The sequence below is a fragment of the Salpingoeca rosetta genome, assembly GCF_000188695.1.
Source record: "Salpingoeca rosetta unplaced genomic scaffold supercont1.11, whole genome shotgun sequence".
NCBI classification, from domain to species: Eukaryota; class Choanoflagellata; order Craspedida; family Salpingoecidae; genus Salpingoeca; species Salpingoeca rosetta.
In genome coordinates, this window is record NW_004754923.1 from 252940 (window position 1) to 273103 (window position 20164).

Genomic DNA, 20164 nt, shown 5'->3' on the forward strand with positions numbered 1-20164 from the left:
CCACCCGCCATGATTCTACACGTGTGCGCGTGCGTGTGTGTTTAGGAGGACGAGGTGACGTCGTCGATGGCCAAGGCGCGCCGTGCCGAGCGGGAGGCACAGGATATGCAGGAGTCGCTCGCTGTTCTGCAGGAGGAGAACACGAAGCTCCGCTCCATGCTGCGCAGGGCCCGCCTCCGCAGGGAGGAGCTCGTCGGCGACACGGAGGTGCGTGCATACGTGTATGTGTGTGTGTGTGCTGAATTTGTGTATGTTGAGCGTGCTTGTGCGTGTGTATTTTGTACGCGAGACGAGATGTGAGACACGCCAATACTTCACACATTGCGTGGTGTGTTTCTTGCAATGTCTGGCAACGCCATTGCCTTCTTCCAACTCTTCACTGCCTCATCCATCTTCCCCACACCCACGCACCCGTGCGCGTGTTCTCCTATCCACCAAGCAGCAGGTGCTGGACACGACGCTGTCCGAGTCTGTTGTTGATGACGAGTGAACGCGTTCATTGTTCCCCAGCAGCAGACTTGGCTGCTGCTGCGCTGATTTCCTTACAGTTCAGGGCGTTGTCTGTTTGGTTGGTTGCTTGGTTGTCTGTTTGTTGATTCGTTTGTTCGACGTGTTGGTGTGATGTGGCGCTGTTTTCTCACGCGTGACGCCAGTGCTGCTTGCTTCACGTTTCATATCCGCGCATAATCCGTGTCTGCATATGTCCCCTTTTCCCTTCCCAATCGTGCACGTGAACTCTTGCCTGTACTATCGTCTGCTGTCTGCTGTCTGCTATTGCCTACTTGACGTGGTTGTTGTCCTCGAGTGTTGTTACTCTTCACCCCTTTGCTCTTGCGTGTTTCATTTCATGTTGTGCTTTGCCGTTTCCATCTGTTGCTCGTTTCGTCGTTGCGTTCTTTTTTTCCCCTCCCCACACCCACACACCCAAGCTGTTGATACAACGCACATGTTGTTTGTGCTTGTTCAGCAACAAGACAGAAAGTCGTTTGACACCTCCCATCTCCTTGCAATACACAGAGAATCGAATGTCTTGTGCTGCCATCACGAGTGATGCCTGAGTGATGCCTGTGTTGTCACATCACATCATGTCACTGTCGCTGTGACGTGATTGTTTATAGAGTGGTTCAATAGACAAAAAATGGAGGAGTCAAGGGACACATAAGCACGTGCCTGTGTACAAGCTGGGGCCTCCATGTGTATGGACAGACGATCTTAAATGCCAAGCACAGAAAATGGCGGTGGTGGAGAGGGTGTGACGGAGAGTGCAAATCACTGCTGTGTGTACCAATGCCAAGACAGCGCTCATCCTCACACGCCCCCGCCCCCACCCGTCATCATCACGCACGTGCGTGGTGCGTGTGGGGTGTGCGTGTGGAGCGGTTCCCCTGCTCAGGACTGCGGGGCGAGGAAGCGCCAGAGGACGGTGAAGACCATGCTGTTGATGCCATCCACGCACAGGCGCGTGCTGATGCCGCGCTTGAACAAGTGCAGAATGCCGTGCTGCCCGACAATCTGGCGAAACGCCTGCGTGTATGTGACAGACTCTGTGTGCGACTGCTTGTATGCCTTGAGGACGGAGAGCGGGTTGGCGAGGATGTTGGTGACGACGGCACAGGAGAGGCCGATGAAGGAGTTTTGCAGCACCTGCTGCCAGAAGGCCGGGTCTGGGATGTCCTGATCGGGGAGTGCACGCGCCTGCCGTGCCGCTGCGGATGCCCCGAGCAGGTCGGTGAGGTAGTTGTAGGTGGTGAACCACAGGGTGTGCTTGACGGCAACGCCGACAATGGCGTAGGAAGCGCCGTAGTACAGGACGCTGATGCCGTGGTTCTTCACCTTTCGGCGGAGCAAGGAGAGGCCCTCCGCGCCCTCCACTTGCAGGATGGTTTTGGCCGTGTCGAGCGGGTAATACAGGACGCGGAACGATGCGACGAGGAGGCTGGACAGCGCCGTCTTCATGACGAGTGGCATGTTCTGCGCGGTGTCGCTGCGGCTGAGCATGTGCAGGGTGGCGTAGTTGGCGGCTGCGCCGACGCCGCGGGACAAGGGCGCCTCCACAATGGCAAAGGAGAAGCCGCGGTAGAAGCGGCGCACGCCGCCTTCCTTGTACAGCTTCTGGATGGTCTCCACCATGCCGCCGCCGTGGCGGAACTGCCTGTTCATCACCGTCCGCAGCCAAATCAACAGGACGACGTCTGTGGCCATGGCTTTTGCGCCCGCCATGCCTTCCAAGAAGGCGGAGTGCAAGCCCTTGGCAAACTCGTCGCTGCTCACATCGTTGCCCGTCGCTGCCGCCGCCAACTGCGCAACAGACGGAAGCGGCTTCATGTGGCGTGGTAGATGTGGTGGTGGTGCTGCTGCTGCTGGTGGTTGTAAGTTAAGTTTGAAGCTTGTTGATGATATCGGCTCGCTGACTTGCCTGCTTGCTTCACTGATTATTGCTGGCTCGCTTGCTCAGTCAAGTCAGCTTGCTTGTCGTGGTCGATGGTGGTGGTGATGATGGTGATGCAAGCAAGGTGGCTGATGTGCGTCTTCTTGGTTTGCCTTGAACTTGATTCGTGAGGAATGGCGAATGATTTCCATCAACATTCGCCAGTTTTAACGGCGAAGCGCGCGAAGACTTTGACTTTGGTTGGTTGGTGTTGGTGGTGTGTTGTTATTGAGTCACAGCGCGTCGCAAGCCACAGCCAGTCACAAAAGATGAGCGGCTCGGAGAGGAGCGTGGGCAGTGCGACTGAGCGCGCCATGGCGCTCATGGCCAAGTTTGAGGCATTGAAGAACAAGTACATGCACAGGTCACCGCCCAGAACAGCGGCAACAGCAACAACAGCCTCAACAAGATCGACAACGGCAACAACAGCAACAACGGCGGCTGCTGCTGCGACAACCTCAGGGCGTGGTCCGTGGTCGAGTGCACGAGGAGCGACAGCACCACAGCAGGCGTTGTCGCAACAAGCAACTAGCAGCGCGAGGGGAACAAGAACAACTGGCTTTGGAGAACGAAGGACAGTGGCGCAAGAGCTGTTTCCACCATCGTGGTCTTCCTCAGTGCGCAGGCATGACGATGCGCAGCAGTCACGGCCGCCAATAACGTCCACCTTGCGAGCCTCACAAGCGCAGTTTCCCTGGGAAGCAGCAGCAACAGCGTCCACCGTCAGCGATTCCAGCCCGAGGAGGGGCGCCACCACCGAAGAAGAAGACCAAGAAGACCAAGAAGAGGAGGAGGACGAAGGCGATGGTGGCACAGAAACCGAGGAACAAGAAGGACAGGAAATGCGAGACACCGCACAAAGGCACACAGACTTGCAGCAGCATCACTCGTGGCGAGCGCGAGATGAGTTCAGTCGACCTGAGGAGGACGCAGAAACACGGGAATCGAACGAAACATCGGATTCAGACGAGTACATGACAGCAGACGACGACAGTGCGGACTCGGTTGCCACGTACTCCATTGAAACAGATGCGCACAGCTTCCACGAGCGGTTCGGCGACACGATGCAGACGCCTCCGCCACGAAGTGTGGACACGAGCCCGCAGCGCCCGCGCCTCACGGCCTCAACGCGAAAGAGTCCAACACGCGTGCCACGGCGTCCACGCGATAACGAAGAGCACGCGATCAGTGACCAGCAAGGGGACTGGCCTGAAAGCGTGAACGTGACGGTGTGGGAGAGAGAGTGCGAGCGCAAGCCAGCGTCAACATCACCCTCACGACCACGGGTCGAGAGACAGCTGTGGTCTCAGCAGAACAGCAGCACTGCCGACGACACTGGGCTCGGCTCCACGCTACCAACGATGCGGAAGGGCGAGCCATACTTGTTGGCACGCGCACACCATGCATCGCATGCACCACGACGGAAACCGACGCAACAACAGCGAGAGCGCGCAGCTACCGTCATCCAAGCAGCATGGTGTGTGTGTCGATGTGTGTGGGAGGGGGGTGTAATGTGTGTGTGTGTGTGTTTCAGAGTCGGGGGGGTGTGTGTGTGTGTGTGTGTGTGTGTTTGCGTGGGTTCTTGTACGTGCCTTGCTGCCGACAACACCACAATCACGATTTCAACTTCCCACCACCACCAGGCGTGGATTTGTGATTCGGGCGACAGATCCGGATGTGGCCGCCGTCCGCCGCGAAATTCGAACGCGCCGCATGGAGGACCACATTGTCTCCCTCCACAGGCAGCTTGACACGTGTGTGTGTGTGTGTGTGTGTGTACATTGCCCTTGTGCGTGCGTGTGTGTGTGTGTGCGTACATCGCCATGGTCTTTTCATGTATTTGATTTGCTTCATTGTTGCTGCTACCCATCGTCGTGCCCTTTCATTCATCTCTGCAGATTGCGTGCGGAGCTCGTGCGTGAACAGGAGTTGCGTGCCATGCAACAGGAGGCAATGCGGGCAATATGGGACAAGGTGCGTGCACAGTTGTTGCTTCATGCACATGTGTTCCTCGTGCTGTGTTCTGCTCGTCTCACACTCATCATTACCATTGTCGCACGACTCATACCTTCCATCGTGCCTCATGGCAACAGGCGCGTGTGCTGGCTGGGAGCGTGAATCACATGCAGCAGCGCGAGCAAACACGGGCGGCGATTGTGCTGCAGAAACACATCCGCGCCTGGCTGGCGAGAAAGGTTGGAAGCGATTGGGGGGCTGTGCGTCTGTGTTTGTCTGTGTCTGTCCGTGTGCACGTGCTTGGTGCTGTTGTGAAATTGAGGTGTGCACATTCACACAGTGTTTGTGCTCATCGTGACATGTGCGTGCGTGCGTGTGTGTGTGTGTGTGTGTGTGTGTGTGTGTGTGTGTGTGTGTGTGTGTGTGTGTGTGTGTGTGGTTGCAGCGTTATTCGCGCGAACTCCACGACCGGCTGAGGAACAACATGACGATGATGGCGCGAAGCAGAGTACGTGACATGACGTGACATGCGCGCGTGATTGTTCTGGCGCATATGAACAGCGCATGCTCCTTCCTCACAGCCCTCACCAGCCGTCAGCGCAAACGCACACACTCACTCACACACACACACACTCACTAACTCACTCACTCGCTCACACACACACACACACACTCTCTCTCTCACACTCATGCACATGCACACACACACATATTCACACACACAATCACCATCATGGTGCCCTTGGCCCCATTCACACCGTTGCAGGCTGCGATTGTTGGCGGGGACGACCATGCGCTGCGGGAGGCGGTGCTGCAGCTGCAGGACCAGATGTACGCGCTCAAAACCTCGCTCGACCGCGCCATGATGCGCACTGCATGGGGGCACGCCAGGAACAGGCAGCATCACGGACAACAGCAGCAGCAGCAACAGCAGCAGCAGTTGAGAGGGCTGTTGAATGAGACGATGTAGTAACGTGGGACGATGTTGTGGCGCGGGCGCGTGTGTGCTGGTGTGCAGTGGACTGTGCATAGATTGGTACCAGTGAAAAACCACAACGCATCGAGAGCGTATTTTTTTCTTCTTTGCGTGTGTGGTGGCTGTGGTGGTGTGATAGTTGGTTGCAATTATGCTGCAATGTGGTGTGAATGGCTTTTGAAGTGGCGCTTTTGACCCACTTGCAACCTTCTTCGTGTTTCCGTTACAACACATTTACATCATGCGTGATGACGTGAGCAACTCCAGCTGTTGGGGAGGGGAAGAGACAACAACAGTGGCACAGAGCACAGAATCACGCACACTTGGGGATTTGGGGACATGGAGGGGCACATACACAACAAACACCACAGTTCAACACAATCACAACCACAAAACTAAGGACTTGAGGAGTTTGAAGCGGCAACGGCACAACAATCCAATCGTGCGACCAAGTGTATGCTGATGACAAACGAAGGCCAGCACAACACCACACACAGCACAACACCGCACCACACCAACAACGCCAGCAAGGTGGCACGGCAGAGCATCACTAGCGAGCGGGTGTGCGCGTACGCGCGTGTGCATGCGCATGTGCTCAGGACATTGCGAGCTGGTGTGCTGCGGCGTAGCGGCCGGTGGCGCAGTGGAAGAGTTGGCGCTCAATGTCGGTGAGGAGAGAGCTGGCACCAATGCGGAACAGGTCTGGCTTTGTCCAGTCGTCACCTGGTGATGGTGGTCATCGTGGTGGTGAAGAGAAATGGAGAAGAGGAATGAGGAGGCGTCATATCAGCAATGTAGTGAGAATGAGGAAAACAAAGATGATGACAATGATGCCGACGACGATCAACGAGTGCGACATCACCATGTGCAATCAATAGCACACACGCACCACCAACAACACCAACAACAACGACCGTACCGAGCTCCTCCTTCATGATTGCGAGCCAGGACACGGCGTCCTTGGCGCTGCGGATACCGCCGGCGGGCTTGAAGCCAACCTACAAACAGGTGGGGGGATGGATACGGGTTGTTTGGTGTGCGTTGATTGTGTGTGTGTGCGTTGATTGTGTGTGTGTGTGTGTGTGCGTTGATTGTGTGTGTGTGTGTGTGTGTGTGCGTTGATTGTGAGTGAGTGAGTGTGTTGGAGGAGATACGCGCACAAACAAGCAAAGACCCCCCCCCTCCAAGCACCAGTTCAAACATCACCACCACCACCACCAGAGGGTGTCACCATGCGATGACCGAGCACAGCGCAGCCAACTGCACCTTGAATCCCGTGCGCTGGTGGTATTCGCGGATTGCGCGGAGCATGGTGAGGGCAACGGGGAACGTGGCGTTGACGCCCTCCTTGCCCGTTGACGTCTGCAGCAAGCGGCGATGTGATGGTGGTGTGAATGGTGACACGATGCAAGCGGCACGTGCACCACAAAGGACAACAACACAAACAGATACACAATGAACAAACGCAACAAACGAACAACACAAACGAACAACACAAACAAGCAAACATTCACGAAGCACAACCCGTCCAAACCATACAAACGCGTGCGGCGGGCGCACACCTTGATGACATCGGCGCCAGCCATCATGCAGATGACGCTGGCGCGGTAGACGTTGTCGAGGGACCCGAGCTCGCCCGTCGCGAGAATCGTCTTCAGATGCGCCTCACCGCACGCCTGGCGCACACGCACACGCGCACGCAGTGGTGGTGATGGTGAGGGTGGTGGTGAGGGTGAAGCAAGTGCGGATGAAGGGCCAGGATAAGACGGGGTGTCAACAATGCAAGCATCACACACACACACACAAGACAGGCACACACACACACACACACACACACACACACACGACACATGCACACACACACACACACATACACATACACACACGTGGTATCGTACCTGCCGCATCGCCTTGACTTCGTCATAGAGCTGCTGCCACTTGGATTGCAGCACATATGGGCGGGTGATGACAATGTCAATCTCTGCAGCAACGTGAGGTTGGGGAAGGTGAGGGCACAAGGATAAAGCGTAAACGAACAAACAACAAACACACACATACACACACAAACCCACACAGACACAGACAGACACAGACACAGACACAGACACACACGGACCGTGAGCGCCGGCAGCGACGGCCTCCTCAATCTCCATGAGCCGGTGCTTCAGCATGGTCTGGCCTGCAGGGAAACCGGCGGCAACAGAGGCGACGGGAATGTTTGTGCCTTCGAGGTGCTTAACAGCTTCGTTGACGCGGTTCGGGTACACGCACACGGCACCGGTGGTGATCTTCTTGTCGGCAACGCCAAGCGTCTCGAGAATGTCGCGACGAATCGGGCGCTTCGCCTTGAAACAGAGCCGCTTCACGTTGGCCTCCGTGTCATCACCAGACAGCGTTGTCAGATCGATGCATGTCACCGCGCGCAGCAGCCATGCCGCCTGCCATTCCATCTGGTGTGGCGTTTCGTGTGTGTGTGTGTGTGCGTGTGTACGTATGTTGTGTGTTTCGTGGGTGTGTGTGTGTTTGTGTTGAGTGTGTGTTTGTGTTGAGTGAGTGAGTGTGTGTGAGTGTGTTGAGTGTGTGAGTGAGTGTGTGTGTGAGTGTTGAGAGAGTGTGTGTGTGTTTAGGCAAGCAAATGTCAGTGCAGCACATCGCATGCACTCACAGCACTGACCACAGTACGCACTGAATCCCTTCCCCCTCCCCCAATTGTTGGCAACACAGCACACGATAACACACCCAACACATTGCCTCATCCAACATTACACTACAACCACAACACACGCTACAACACTACATCCACACCACACGACAACCACAACACCACAAGCAAAACGCACCTTGACGGATCGGCGGACTTTGTGCTGGTCTGCGCGCCGCTTTGTGGCAGCGAGGTTCACGCGTCCCTCAGTGACCCAGCTCAGGTCAAGGGGAATACCGGGGTTGCGTTCGTGCGGCATGGCGGCGGACAGTGTGCACAGAAACAAAAGCGGGGGACGTGAAGGTGGAGGTGAAGTTGAGGAGCGCAGTGTTGGAAGAAAAAAGGCAGCTGCAAAACACGCCACAAAACAACAGGATAAAGAGTAGGTCTGATTTGTGAAGTCAATTTTGCCTTTCATGGCTGCGGACCTTCCGCCACACATTCGAACCCCCTTTCCGTTACAAACAGGCGTGAGAGAGTTGCCGCACAGCGTTGCATTGCATTTTCGCCCTGCCTCCCTGACCACCACCCAACAAGCAAGCGTGTTCCCTTTCTTGATTTGTGTTGACACCACCAATCGAGAGAACCCTGGCTGGCTGGCTGGCTGGCTGACTTCTTGTCAACAGCGCGTTGTAAAACAGGGCCACACAACCCACAGCAGCAACACACGAAACCCACGAACACCACACCATGACTGGCATGAACAACAGCGGGTTTGCCGCCTCCGCAAGAACTGCAATGCCGGCGGCAGCGTCGCCGCGCCAGCAAGAAGGGCCAAGCGTTTCCCGCTTCAATCGGGAGGCCGAAGCTGACGATCGCTTCGCGGGCTTCAGCGTCGCTTTGTACTTGGACCAAGTTGACACGTTGCTCTCCAACCAAGACGAAGACCAACACGCAGCACCACACCTCCAATCGCAACAGCAGCAACAGCAGCAACAACAACAACAACAACAGCAGCAACCACTTTCGATCGTGCGGACAGATTCTGGCGGCCAGCGCGATGTTTCCCGGTCACGCCCACAATGGCAACAACGCAGCACGCGGTTCCTCCAACCTTGGTGCTCTTCCCCCTCTGAGGATGCTGAAGCTGATCGTGATTATGGTGATCATGACAGCGGAACCACGGCAAGGCTCAGGCACAGCTCGAGCACTAAGGGCATCCTCGAGATCAGCGCCACACCGACAAAGCCATCCTATCATGACGATACCGTTGGTCAAGACTTTGTGCAGTGGTTCCAGCGCCACCGCCTCGAGTTTGAACAGGGGCATCACGACAGCGACTGCCAGAGCACCGCCAGCACAACATCATCCACGGCAACCGCATTGACTGTCCACACACGCGGCAGCGACTGCAGCAGCGGCGACGACACTGTTGCTGAACATGATGGTGGTGATGATGATCTGCACGACTGGGATTTCATTCGTCTCCCTGCGGAGACCATTCTGGACATTCTTCGGCACATAAATGGCTCCGATATTGTTCGGCTCTCCTGCACCTCAAAACGGTCAGTGCGGATAACTGTGTGTGTGTGTGTTCTTGTGTGTGTTCTTGTGTGTGTGTTGTGTGTGTTCTTGTGTGTGTGTTGTGTGTGTTCTTGTGTGTGTGTGTGTGTGTGTGCGTGCGTGTGTGGGTATGCGCGTGTGCGGGTATGTATGTGTGTTCTTGCGTGCGTGTGTGTCTGTGTGTGTGTGTGTTGTTAAGGGTGTCTGTGTGTGATAGTTGAGAGCCAACACGCTTTGCAACCGTTTCACTCATCCCAAACCCACCTCCTAATCCCACAACTCACACACACATACACACAGGTGGCGGGCGTTTGTGCTGAAGTACCAGGACGAGATCTTTGAGCGCGCGTGTTTGAAGAAAGGGTGGACGTCGCTCCCGGGCAGCCCGAGCAACGCCAACCCGCGTATCCGCCGCCCCGTTGTCCCGCACACGGCCACGGTCGACTGGCTGTGCATCTTCCGTCGCAACACAGAGGTGGAGCAGCGGTGGCGGCGCGGGCACTTCAACATCGCCGTCCACTCTGCGCGCACCGCCAACGTGCACCTGCCCAAGTTCACTGCAGAAAGCTGGGGCGACATGCTTGACGCGAACTGCTCATCATCGCCGCCATCATCAGCGTCACAAGCGCTGCCGGCACAGCCACCAGCAATGGCCAGAGGTGTGCAGGGTTTGGCGTTGGCAACCCCTGCTGGCGCTGCTGGCGGTTGTTGTGGTGGTGATGAAGATGATGAAGATGATGAACAATGCGATGACGACAGCAACACGCAAGAGAACCGTGCGCCCAGGCAGCATACATCCAACCGCGCAAAACAGACAGCACCGCCATCAACAGCAGCAGCAGCGCGTGCAGTGGGGCAGGTGTCCCGTGTTCCTCTTCGCAGTAGGGAGAACACACGTGGGGGTGATGGCGGTGGATGGAATATGGCGTGGTGGTCAACAGCAGCAGTGCAGGGCGAGGTGGAATTCTGAATGAAGCTTGGTGACGGTGGTGGTGACATTGCTGGTGATGGTGAAACCTAACGGCTTGTTGGGCTCTGTGCTTTCTCTCATCGCAGAGCACGTCCTCTGCTTTCCAAACACACACACACACACACACCACAGTTGATGCCTTCTCATTGTTTTCATGTTATTAATTCCCTCCTTTGAAAGCGTTACGATTCCTGGTTCGTGGTGCGAGTGGCTCTTAATGTTTGTGCGGTTACAATGCCGACTGCTGCTTTCGCTTTCTCAAAAAGACGGCCATCGATGTGTTGAGCGTACGCACGCCTGTGCAATGCATCAGAGTGAGGGCCGCGAAAAACAAGCCAGCCAAGCAGACGGGCATACAGGCTGCGAACCGAAGCAATCGAGCGAGCAACGAGAGAGGTGGGAAGGGTGAGAACGAGCAATGCGGATAACACGTGGAAAACAATAAGAAAATCAAACGAAAGAAAGGCCGCGACAAAACATATGCAAAGAGGTGATGAAGAGGACGGAACAATGCAGGCATGACAGCGATACAATTTGATGCCATGTGCGAGAAGTGACTTTCGATGACGGTGCGTGTGTGTGTGTACGTGTGCGTGCGTGTGTGTGTGTGTGTGCACTGTGCACGTGAGTGCTCATGAGTCTGTGATGATGATCTTGTTTGCGCCTGCAGACGCGAGTTCACGCAAATGCTGCGGCAGCTTCGCAGACGTAGTGAGCTTATTCCTGGCCAACTGTTTGATGCCTGCAAGCACGGATTTCCCCTGCAATTTCACGGTGCAGCGGAAGGGCGCTGGCAGCGCAACGCCGCCCTTGAACGTCGTCTCAAGCTGGTTGGCATCGTGGTGGTGGTAGTGGTGTGTGTGTGTGTGTGTGTGCGTGTGTGTGTGTGTGCGTGAGAGAGTGTGTGAGTGTGTGAGTGAGTGGTGACAAGCAAGGGCAAGTGTTGGCATGAAGGTGACAGGCCAACGTGTCTCGCAGTCCCAACATCAAGACCATGCACAAAGAAAAAGCAACAAACACAGCAAACAAACAAAGCAAACAAAACAAGAAAACACATGGCCTACCTGCAGCTCTGCGCGTTGGAGGGTGGGCGGGTCGAGGAGACCAAAGTCTTCAAACTCCTTCGCGCGAATGTCCTCGAGTGCATCGCGGTCCGCGTGCACAATCCCGCCGCCGTCCAGATCGCGCGTGTCAACCTCTGCATGCATCAGCGCAAGCGTGCGTGCGTGCGTGTGTGTGTGTGTATGTGTGTGTATGTGTGTGTGTGTGTGTGTGCATTTGTGTGTGTGACATTTGCATGCGTATGTGATTCCGCCCATGTACATGCACTGCACCTGTACACAATCCAGCAGCATTGTTTCCAGACACTCGTGCAAGACCAAGAGCATGTGTTGCGCGCATCAGCTGACTTGGTTTCTTCTGCGGACGGCGATTCAGTGGGGAATGGTCGTACAGCCCTGCACGGTACATGGACAAGTGGCCCTGATGTCCGCACATGGAGCGAGGAAGTGACATTGAGGCAGAACGCGTGTAGAAATGCAAGGAGTAGGTGCACACATTTGGGAACTAAGCTGTGCAACGCACACAAACATGCACAAACGCACACAAACATGCACAAACATGCACAAACATGCACAAACATACACAAACACACACACACACACAAACATGTACACGTGCACATACCTGACTGTGTTTGTGGACGAGGAGGTTGAGAAGAGCTGCCGGTTTGGTGCCGGTCAGCTCAATTGGTTGTAACTGCATTGTGGACACACGCGGGCCCACGTGAACATGCGAAGAGCAGAGAAGAGGCAAAGGAGGTGAGGAAGCTGGAAGGGGATCATCAAGGCTGCGTACACATGAACCGAAACGAATGACAGCAATGAAACAAACAAGCAAGCGCCGCAGTCACCACCACCACCACCACCAATGAGAGACTGGCTGCTGCAGACCTTCTTGAAGCCAAATGCGTGGGCCATGCATGCTGTGAAGATGGCGGTGGCTGATTTCGGGATGTTGGTGAACACGAGAAACGGCTGCTCCGGGACATATGCGGCCATGATTGTTGTGGACGACGGGCCAACCCTGCCGGTGATTGTGGCGGTCGTCATCGTCATCATGGGGCAAGGGGGGAGGGGGCAGCGTCAGCGAGAGATGCAAGTGCATGTGGTTGTGCGTGCGTGTAAGTGTGTGTGTGTTTGTGTGTTTGTGTGTGGTTGTGGTTGTGGTTGTGGTTGTGTGTGTGTGTGTGTGTGTGTCTGTGGTTGTGTACATGTGTGATTGCTCACGTGTGTGTGCGTGATTGCAGGACCAACAACCGCAAGCTCAACAAAAGCCTGCTCGCTGCAACTCACTGTTGCTGGCCGAGGTATATTCTGACGACAAAGTGTGACGCCTCGATTTGTTTCGCTGTGACATGCTGTTGTGTGTGTGTGTGGGGGGGGGGGGGGGTGAAGCACCATGTGAGTGTATGTGTGGAAGAAGAATAACAAGGGGAATGTGAGGAATGCCTTAATGTGCACCGCACCCTGCTCTGCGCAGTGTCCAACCCCTCACCAGTGAGCATCATGCAATAGCATCACCTTCCCTCTATACAAGCCCTCCCCCTCTCACGCAAACCATTGTTTCTCAGAGTACTCACGTGTGAGAAGTAGCTGTCCAGCTGCGCAGATGTGTTATCTTCAATGGCTTGTGCCGACAGCATGTCCGACGTGCCTACACCAAACCAAGGGTGAACGGTGATTGTGCATGTCAGCAAATCGTACGTTGCTATTGTGTGTGTATGTGTGTACGTGTGTATGTGCCTGTCTGTCTGTATGTGTGCGTGTCTGTCTGTCTGTCTGTATGTGTGCGTGTCTGTCTGTCTGTCTGCCTGTCTGTCTCTCTGTCTATCTCTCTCTGTCTATCTCCCTCTGTCTGTGCTTCATGGCCCGCGAGTAAAACCTTTCGCTTCAATCTGCAGGGTGTACCTGGGAGCGGGTCCACAGCGCGGAATGCGGTCCATTTTCGCGCGAGTTGTTTGATTTCCAAGGCCAACAAGTCCAGCGTTGCCAGGTGCCCGTGTGATAACCCTCCATACGTCTACAAATGAAAACCCGGGAGCGAGCGCATGGGAAAGCGCATGCGAGTTTGATCAGTGAGCGTATGTGCATCAGCGCATGTCAGGGAGTGCACGCGCAACTCTGTGTGCGCGTACAATGGTTGCCCCAATGCAGACACGGAACACACCAACCCAGATGCGCAAGCACACGTGAAAGGCGCGGGCAAGTAACCTGAAGGATGTAAGTGCAGGCTTGTTGGACAGCCTGCGTCTTGGTTCTGTATGCCTGCACATCCACATCCACGCTGATGGCGCTCAGTGCCTGCGGCAGCTCTGTGCGCGTGAACCGGCTCAGCACTCGCTGAATCTCCAGCGGATCGTCACACGCCGTGCCCCCCAACATGTGTGTGTGTGTGTGTGTGTGTGTGTGTGTGTGTGTGTGTGTGTGTGTGTGTGTGTGTGTGTGTCTGTGTGTGTGTGTGTGTGTGTGTGTGTGTCTGTGTGTGTGTGTGTGTCTGTGTGTGTGTCTGTGTGTGTGTGTGCACGGCGGTGCCCTCTTCTGTTGTTGTTGTTTGCCCTCTCTTGAAACTTTGGCGGCCGCCAACAACGGTTGAGCAAAGGCAAAATTGCCTTCATCCCCAACGTCAATTTTGCATTTTCTCTCCAGAAGAAGCAAAAGCAGAGCAGCGAGATGGTCAGCGTCCTCCTTACGCTTGCTGTGTGTGTGTCTCTCCAATATGAGTGGCAGCTTGCATGATGACTCGCTACTGCATAGCTGTGCGCTTGTTCGTTTGTTTGGCTTCGGTCGTGATGACGCATGTGGGCGCCAGGGCTGGCCGCACTGTCAAAGTGGCCTGTCGTGTTGCCTGCTGCCACGATACACACTCATTCATTCATGCATTCATTCATTCATTCATTTTGTGATCCAACCCCCGCACACTGCCGCTCATGATGATGATGACCTCTGCTGCGACTGTTCCTCTGCAGGAAATGCAAGGGAAAGGAGAGGAGGAGGCGATGACCACTCAGGCGTCAGCGTCCTCTGGATCACCCGTGCTATCCCCTCCACGAGCGAAGGAGACGCGCCTGGACGATACGCCGCCGCCGCTGGCAAGCCTCCAGGATGACACGGGGCTTGGCGGCCTGACGTTCGACGATGGTGATGACGACGACGATGACTATGAGGATGGTGGAGGTGGCGGTGATTTCGGCGACAATGCCGCCCACGGATCGCAGGTGGGAGTGGATGTGGGATCGATGCTGGGAAGTGCCATGTCTGGAGGCGCACCCAACCTGCGCAAGCGCGTGAGCTCTGTCAACGGCCCTGACGAGTTTGCTGATGCTGTTGATGTCTCTCCCAATGCACAGTTCTATCAACACCAGGCCCAACAGCAGCAACAGCAGCGGCAGCGGCACGGCCGGGGTAACCGTGGGCGGGAATCAGACTTTTACATCACGGTTGAGCCCGCATCCACATCGTATGGCACAGATGGCAGCGGCAGCAGCAATCGCTCCTCGGGGCGGTCAGACACACCGTCCTCAGCACATGCCGCGAACGCGGCAGCCGCCGAGGGCAGTGCATATCCGCCGCGAAAGGACCACGAGCGTGTGCCGCTGCTGTCAACGCCAGGCGGCTTGGACTCGGACCCGTCGGTCTCCAAATCCAACACCGCTGGTGGCGATGATGAGCGGCAGGGCTTCTGGCAAACGCTGTACCTCGGCTGCTTGAAGTGCGTACAGCAGGTGGTGGTGGTGGTGGTGGTGATGCTCTGTGTGTCTGTGTGTGTGCTGGATGCGTGTGTGCTGGGTATGTGTGTCTATGTGTGCTGAGTGCCTGCGTATGTGCGCATCTGTGTGTGTGTGTGTGTGTGCTGGATGTGTGTACCTCCGTGTGAGTCCGTGTGTATCTGTGTCTGTGTGAGACTGTGTGTCTGTGCGTCGAATGTACTGGACGTGTGTTGTGCCCACGTTTCATCCTTCCCACAACTGTGCTCCCTCACCTCGCAACACTTCCCCCTGTTCCCCAAACTCTCTCTCCCCCTCTCGACACACTGTGGGCAGGCGTGACCGCAAGGCGCTGTTGTCGCTGCTGCAGTCACTGCTGCTTGTGCTGGTGCTGGTGCTGGCCATTGTCCCGTTTGCCATGATGACGGAGATTGACGAGAGCGGGCACCTGTACACCGTCAGCGACGGCCAGCAAACACGTGCGTTTGGTGCTGCATTGGTGCTGAGGAGCACTGTGATGAGCGTACCTTGCTTCGCCCTGTTTTGTGCACACACATGTGTGCGTGTGAATGAGCGTTTGCCACCTGGCGTTGTGCCCCCATGCGAAATGGCCTCACACACACGCATGTGTTGTTGGTGCCAGTGATTGATTTGTCATCTTCGCGGACCGTGGTCGACGTAGAGTTTAGAAGTAAGCGCACGCAGGGGGGGGGAGGAAGAGGGATGTGCGTGTGTGTGTCTGTGTGTGCCTGTGTCTGTGTGTGTGCGTGCGTGCATGCGTGTGTCTGTGTCTGTGTCTTGTGTGTGTGTCTGTGTGTGTGTGTGTGTGTGACCTGTTGTATGAGGAGGCGTGTACCCGATGCAACTGCTCAACAACATTGATGCCACCCACCCATGCTAACTCCCCTCCCCCCCCCCCCCCAAACTACCAACCACCACCGCTGCACATGCAACTGCTGCCTGCCTCAGCTGTGGCGAATGGCACCGGGAACTTGACCGTGACGATATGGGACGAGGACGGCGTTGCTGACGTGCGTACTGATGGTGCTTGCATCCAGTGACTGCCACGCACGCTGTGTGAACAGTACGCGCCACACGTGTGCACAAGCATCGTGTGTATTGGACACCGTTTGCCTCTCGGCCTCTCGGCCTCACTCACTCATTCACCCACCCACCCACTCACTCACTTACTCACTCACTCACTCGCCTCGCCACAGGACCGAACCGTGATGCTCTCTGAGAGCAACGGGGTGGACAACATTGTGCTTCGGTTTGACCTGGCCGCACGTCCGCACCAGCTCGGGCTTGAAGGCACGGGATCAGGCACCATCCCCGTCCTCCTCTTCCTCCGATACTCCCCAGAACTCATCAAATACGAGGTGTGTGTGTGTGTGTGTGTGTGTGTGTCGTGTTGTGTCGTGTTGTGTGTGTGTGTGTGTGTGCGGGTGTCGTGTTGTGTCGTGTTGTGTGTGTGTGTGTGGCGAGATGCATATGCGCGCCGTTGCAGTCACCTCTGCCCCCGTGCGGTGTGTGCAATGAGCGTTGAGTCAAGTCTGCCACCACCACCACTCACCGCCTCACTGCTTATCTGCGCCAGGTCATATTCGCGGCGGCCATTCTCATCTTTGTGTATGTCCTCATCATCTTTGAGCTCATCCATCGCGCACTCGTGAGTGCCGCTGCACATGCTGATCATGGTGCTTTTGCTTTGTGTGCATGTGGTGGATGTGAGGCACATGTGTACGTGCGGACGTGTCTGCTGCCCGTTCATCGTCGCCACCTTGTGAACCCCTTTGCAAATGGTGCTGCTCCTTCCTGTCCTCACACACACACACACACACACACACACACACACACACACACACACACACACACACACACACACACATCACGGCGCAGGCTGCGATGCTGGGGTCGTTTATCGCGCTGGGCGTGCTGTCTGTTCTTGGCAAGCAGCCGCCACTGGAGGTCATTGTCGGCTGGATCGACTACGAGACAGTCATGCTGCTCTTCGGCATGATGGTCATCGTCGGTATCTTCTCCGACACGGGCGTGTTTGAGTGGGCGGCCGTTAAGGCGTACCGGCTCAGCCGCGGCCACACCTGGCGCCTCCTCACGTACCTGTGCATCATCTCCGCCATTGTGTCTGCGTTTCTGGACAACGTGACGACGATTCTGCTGCTGACGCCCGTCACCATCCGCATCTGCGAGGTGATTGGTCTCGACCCGGTCCCCGTCCTCCTAGCAGAAGTCTTCTTCTCAAACATCGGTGTGTGTGTGTGTGTGTGTGTGTGTGTGTGTGTGTGTGTGTGTGTGTGTGTGTGTGTGTGTGTGTGTGTGTGTGTGTGTGTGTGTGTGTGTGTGTGTGATCATCGTGGCAGTCGTTTGTGGTGTGGGTTGCAAGCGACGAGAAGAGGGGTTGTTGTGGTGTTGTTTTTCCTTGTGTGGAAATGCGTTGTTTTTGCCTCATCTGACCAAGACACACAGACGCCATGCTCAACACATACACACACATATATGCACACACAACACGCGTGCTCTCTCTCTCTCTCTCATTCACTCATCCACCCGCAACCCCCCCCCCCAAAAAAAAAAAAACGCAACCCTGTGCCCCTGGCAGGCGGGACTGCGACGGCTGTCGGCGATCCACCAAACGTCATCATTGTCTCGTCCAACTGGGAGACAGACCGGGAGAAGGACATCCAGTTTGCCGAGTTCACCGGACACATGTTCCTGGGCATCATCTTCGTGTCCGTCGCGTCATTCTTCTGCCTCAAGTTTATGTTTCGCAATGAGCCCCTCGATAACCCAGACCCGCCACGCGTCGCCGAGCTCAAGCGAGAGATTGACATCTGGAAGCGCACGCAGCGAAAACTGCATGTGCGTTTTGCGTGTCTGTATGTGCCTGTGTCTGTGTCTGTGTCTGTGTCTGTGTGTGCGTCTGTATCTGTGTCTGTGTGCGTGTGTTTGCCGAGTTTTGTGGTCTCTACGCGTGGTATTCTCTCTCCTCCCCCCCTCCCCTCACTCATCCCAACAACCACCACTGCCACGACCACGGCGACAGGGCACGGAGGACGAGCGGACAGTGGCGCAGCAGCTGCAGACGAAGATTGAGGAATGCAACCGGGCAATGGAGGATGCGCTTGCAAACGTGCAGCAGACTTGGGAAGAGAAGGTGGCGGAGATGGAACGACAAAGCCCCATAAAGAGCCGTGAACTGCTCTGGAACTCAAGCACCGTCCTTGGGATTGTCATCATCCTCTTCTTTGTCCACTCTGTCCCCTCTGTGCACCTCGGCCTTGGCTGGATCGCAATCCTTGGTACGTCCTGCCTGTGAGCGTGAATATGGTTTTGTATGTGTGTTTGTGTGTTTGTGTGTTGTGTGTGCTTGTTAATTTGTTTGTGTGTTTGTGTTTGTTTGTTTGTTTGTGTGGGTGTGTGGGTGGGTGTGTGGGTGTGTGGGTGTGTGTGGGTATGTGTGGGTGTGTGTGGGTATGTGTGGGTGTGGGTGTGGGTGTGTGCGCCCAGCACACGAAACATATCCACAAATTTGAAACGATGCTGCCCACCAACCACCGCTGCACACCCCATGCATGCTCACACCCATCCTCCACTTGTCCGCGCATGTGCGTGCAGGCGCCATCTGCCTGCTGCTGCTGACGGGCGCACACGATCTGGACGAGCTGCTGGAGCGGATTGAGTGGGGCACGCTCCTCTTCTTCGCGGCGCTCTTCATCCTCATGGAGGTGGCTGCCTCTTTGGATGGCGGTGGTCGTGGTCGTGGTGGTCGTGGTCGTGGTGGTTGTGTGTGGTGGTTGTCGTGGTTGTCGTGGTGGTGGTGGAGAATACAGGTGTTGAAGGAGACGGTGTTGGGTGGGCGACGTGCTCTCATGATCCCATCGCACATGCACGCATACATACATGCATACATACATACATACATACATACATACATACATACATACATACATACATACATGCGTGTGCCCAAACCCTCATTCCTCGCCGCCCCTGTCCCCAAGGCGCTGGCTGAGCTGCGGCTGATTGACTTTATCGGAGAGCAGACGTCGCTGCTGATTGAACAGCTACCGGCCGACTCGCGCCTTGCCGTGTCCATCATCCTCGTCCTCTGGATCTCCGCCCTCGCGTCGTCCTTCATCGACAACATCCCCTTCACCACTGCAATGGTCCGTTGGTCACGTGTGCGCTGTCTGTGGTGGGCGACACCGGCGGCTGCCGCTGCGTTGTTGATTGCGTGTGGCTGCGAGGTTTGCTGGTTTGTTTGGTGTTGCGTGCACGGGACACATGCGCTTTCTTTGCTTTCTGCATCCATCCGTCTTTGTCGTGCTTCATCCATCCACCCTTTCCCCGACGTTCATCTCTCTCCTCTCACCCACGCATTGTGAACCATTCATCACACCACCTACCCCATCACCTCACTCCTACCACCTAACGCATCACCTCACTCCTGCCACCACCTCCTCCACCACTGCCACCTCCCTCCACCCCCTTCCCCCTTCTCTCCCCCCCCCCTTGCTCTCTCGCCGCCTGTTTGTTTCAGATTCCCGTGATCAAGAGCATTGCGGCGGACGAGAAGATTGACCTGCCCCTGCGCCCGCTCGTGTGGGCGCTTGCCTTTGGCGCGTGTCTTGGTGGCAACGGCACCCTCATTGGCGCGTCAGCCAACGTTGTTTGTGCCGGTCTGGCAGAACGGGTGCGTCGTGTGTGTGTGTATGTGTGTGTCTGTGTGTGTGTGTGTGTGTGTGTGTGTGTGTGTGTGTGTGTGTGGGTGGGTGTGTGTGTGGATGTGTGTGTGTGTGGATATGTGTGTGTATGTGTGGGTGTGTGGGTGGGTGTGTGTGTGG

The 20164-nt window shown here is 56.0% G+C and overlaps 7 protein-coding genes across 7 annotated transcripts in view; 4 read left to right on the plus strand and 3 right to left on the minus strand.

The window, feature by feature from the left end:
• PTSG_04749 (myosin) overlaps positions 1-1059 on the plus strand; it is a 10086-nt gene extending 9027 nt beyond the window's left edge. The window contains exons 22-23 of the mRNA XM_004994012.1: positions 46-207; positions 443-1059. Coding sequence (XP_004994069.1) covers positions 46-207; positions 443-490 — 210 coding nt within the window. The 3' untranslated portion in view covers positions 491-1059. The remainder of the gene's footprint in view (positions 1-45; positions 208-442) is intronic.
• Positions 1060-1062: 3 nt separating this feature from the next.
• On the minus strand, positions 1063-2553 carry PTSG_04750 (uncharacterized protein). The gene has a single exon (XM_004994013.1). The coding sequence runs from the start codon at positions 2323-2325 to the stop codon at positions 1390-1392; it is 936 nt and encodes a 311-aa protein (XP_004994070.1). The 5' UTR covers positions 2326-2553; the 3' UTR covers positions 1063-1389.
• Positions 2554-2584: 31 nt separating this feature from the next.
• On the plus strand, positions 2585-5606 carry PTSG_04751 (uncharacterized protein). Its single transcript, XM_004994014.1, has 6 exons — positions 2585-3905; positions 4072-4182; positions 4327-4402; positions 4522-4623; positions 4830-4892; positions 5151-5606. The coding sequence occupies exons 1-6, from the start codon at positions 2698-2700 to the stop codon at positions 5352-5354; spliced, it is 1764 nt and encodes a 587-aa protein (XP_004994071.1). The 5' UTR covers positions 2585-2697; the 3' UTR covers positions 5355-5606.
• On the minus strand, positions 5527-8435 carry PTSG_04752 (DERA protein). Its single transcript, XM_004994015.1, has 7 exons — positions 8201-8435; positions 7477-7810; positions 7259-7341; positions 6923-7036; positions 6627-6722; positions 6280-6358; positions 5527-6083 (listed from the first exon to the last, which is right to left on the minus strand). Exons 1-7 carry the CDS (start codon positions 8318-8320, stop codon positions 5956-5958), a joined length of 954 nt encoding a protein of 317 aa, XP_004994072.1. The 5' UTR covers positions 8321-8435; the 3' UTR covers positions 5527-5955.
• A 47-nt stretch (positions 8436-8482) lies between these two features.
• Positions 8483-10534, plus strand: PTSG_04753 (uncharacterized protein; the record flags this gene model as incomplete). Its single annotated transcript, XM_004994016.1, has 2 exons — positions 8483-9566; positions 9865-10534. Exons 1-2 carry the CDS (start codon positions 8752-8754, stop codon positions 10532-10534), a joined length of 1485 nt encoding a protein of 494 aa, XP_004994073.1. The 5' UTR covers positions 8483-8751.
• A 163-nt stretch (positions 10535-10697) lies between these two features.
• Positions 10698-14049, minus strand: PTSG_12209 (uncharacterized protein). The gene is made up of 9 exons (XM_004994017.1): positions 13807-14049; positions 13504-13615; positions 13176-13249; positions 12889-12953; positions 12487-12619; positions 12221-12292; positions 11944-12016; positions 11599-11732; positions 10698-11361 (listed from the first exon to the last, which is right to left on the minus strand). Exons 1-9 carry the CDS (start codon positions 13975-13977, stop codon positions 11167-11169), a joined length of 1029 nt encoding a protein of 342 aa, XP_004994074.1. The 5' UTR covers positions 13978-14049; the 3' UTR covers positions 10698-11166.
• A 193-nt stretch (positions 14050-14242) lies between these two features.
• Positions 14243-20016, plus strand: PTSG_04756 (P protein; the record flags this gene model as incomplete). The annotated part of the gene is made up of 13 exons (XM_004994018.1): positions 14243-14268; positions 14562-15304; positions 15636-15778; positions 15943-15990; positions 16269-16330; positions 16517-16678; positions 16897-16968; positions 17199-17568; positions 17920-18179; positions 18364-18619; positions 18936-19045; positions 19322-19486; positions 19861-20016. Coding segments are annotated over exons 1-13 (2550 nt in total), but the record flags the coding sequence as incomplete, so codon positions are not given.
• Between the last annotated feature and the right edge of the window lie 148 nt (positions 20017-20164).

Coding starts and splice junctions, on each gene's coding strand:
- PTSG_04752 (XM_004994015.1), bottom strand. CDS start 8,320: ATGCCGCACGAACGCAACCCCGGTATTCCCCTTGACCTGAGCTGGGTC. Junction 7,037..7,258: donor AAGTCAAGGCGATGCGGCAG/GTACGATACCAC, acceptor CGTGTGCGCCAG/GCGTGCGGTGAGGCGCATCT. Junction 6,359..6,626: donor ACCAGCGCACGGGATTCAAG/GTGCAGTTGGCT, acceptor ACCTGTTTGTAG/GTTGGCTTCAAGCCCGCCGG.
- PTSG_04750 (XM_004994013.1), bottom strand. CDS start 2,325: ATGAAGCCGCTTCCGTCTGTTGCGCAGTTGGCGGCGGCAGCGACGGGC.
- PTSG_04751 (XM_004994014.1), top strand. CDS start 2,698: ATGAGCGGCTCGGAGAGGAGCGTGGGCAGTGCGACTGAGCGCGCCATG. Junction 4,183..4,326: donor CTCCACAGGCAGCTTGACAC/GTGTGTGTGTGT, acceptor TCATCTCTGCAG/ATTGCGTGCGGAGCTCGTGC. Junction 4,624..4,829: donor GCGCCTGGCTGGCGAGAAAG/GTTGGAAGCGAT, acceptor GTGTGGTTGCAG/CGTTATTCGCGCGAACTCCA.
- PTSG_12209 (XM_004994017.1), bottom strand. CDS start 13,977: ATGTTGGGGGGCACGGCGTGTGACGATCCGCTGGAGATTCAGCGAGTG. Junction 13,616..13,806: donor CCTGCACTTACATCCTTCAG/GTTACTTGCCCG, acceptor TTTCATTTGTAG/ACGTATGGAGGGTTATCACA. Junction 11,733..11,943: donor CCGTCCGCAGAAGAAACCAA/GTCAGCTGATGC, acceptor TGATGCATGCAG/AGGTTGACACGCGCGATCTG.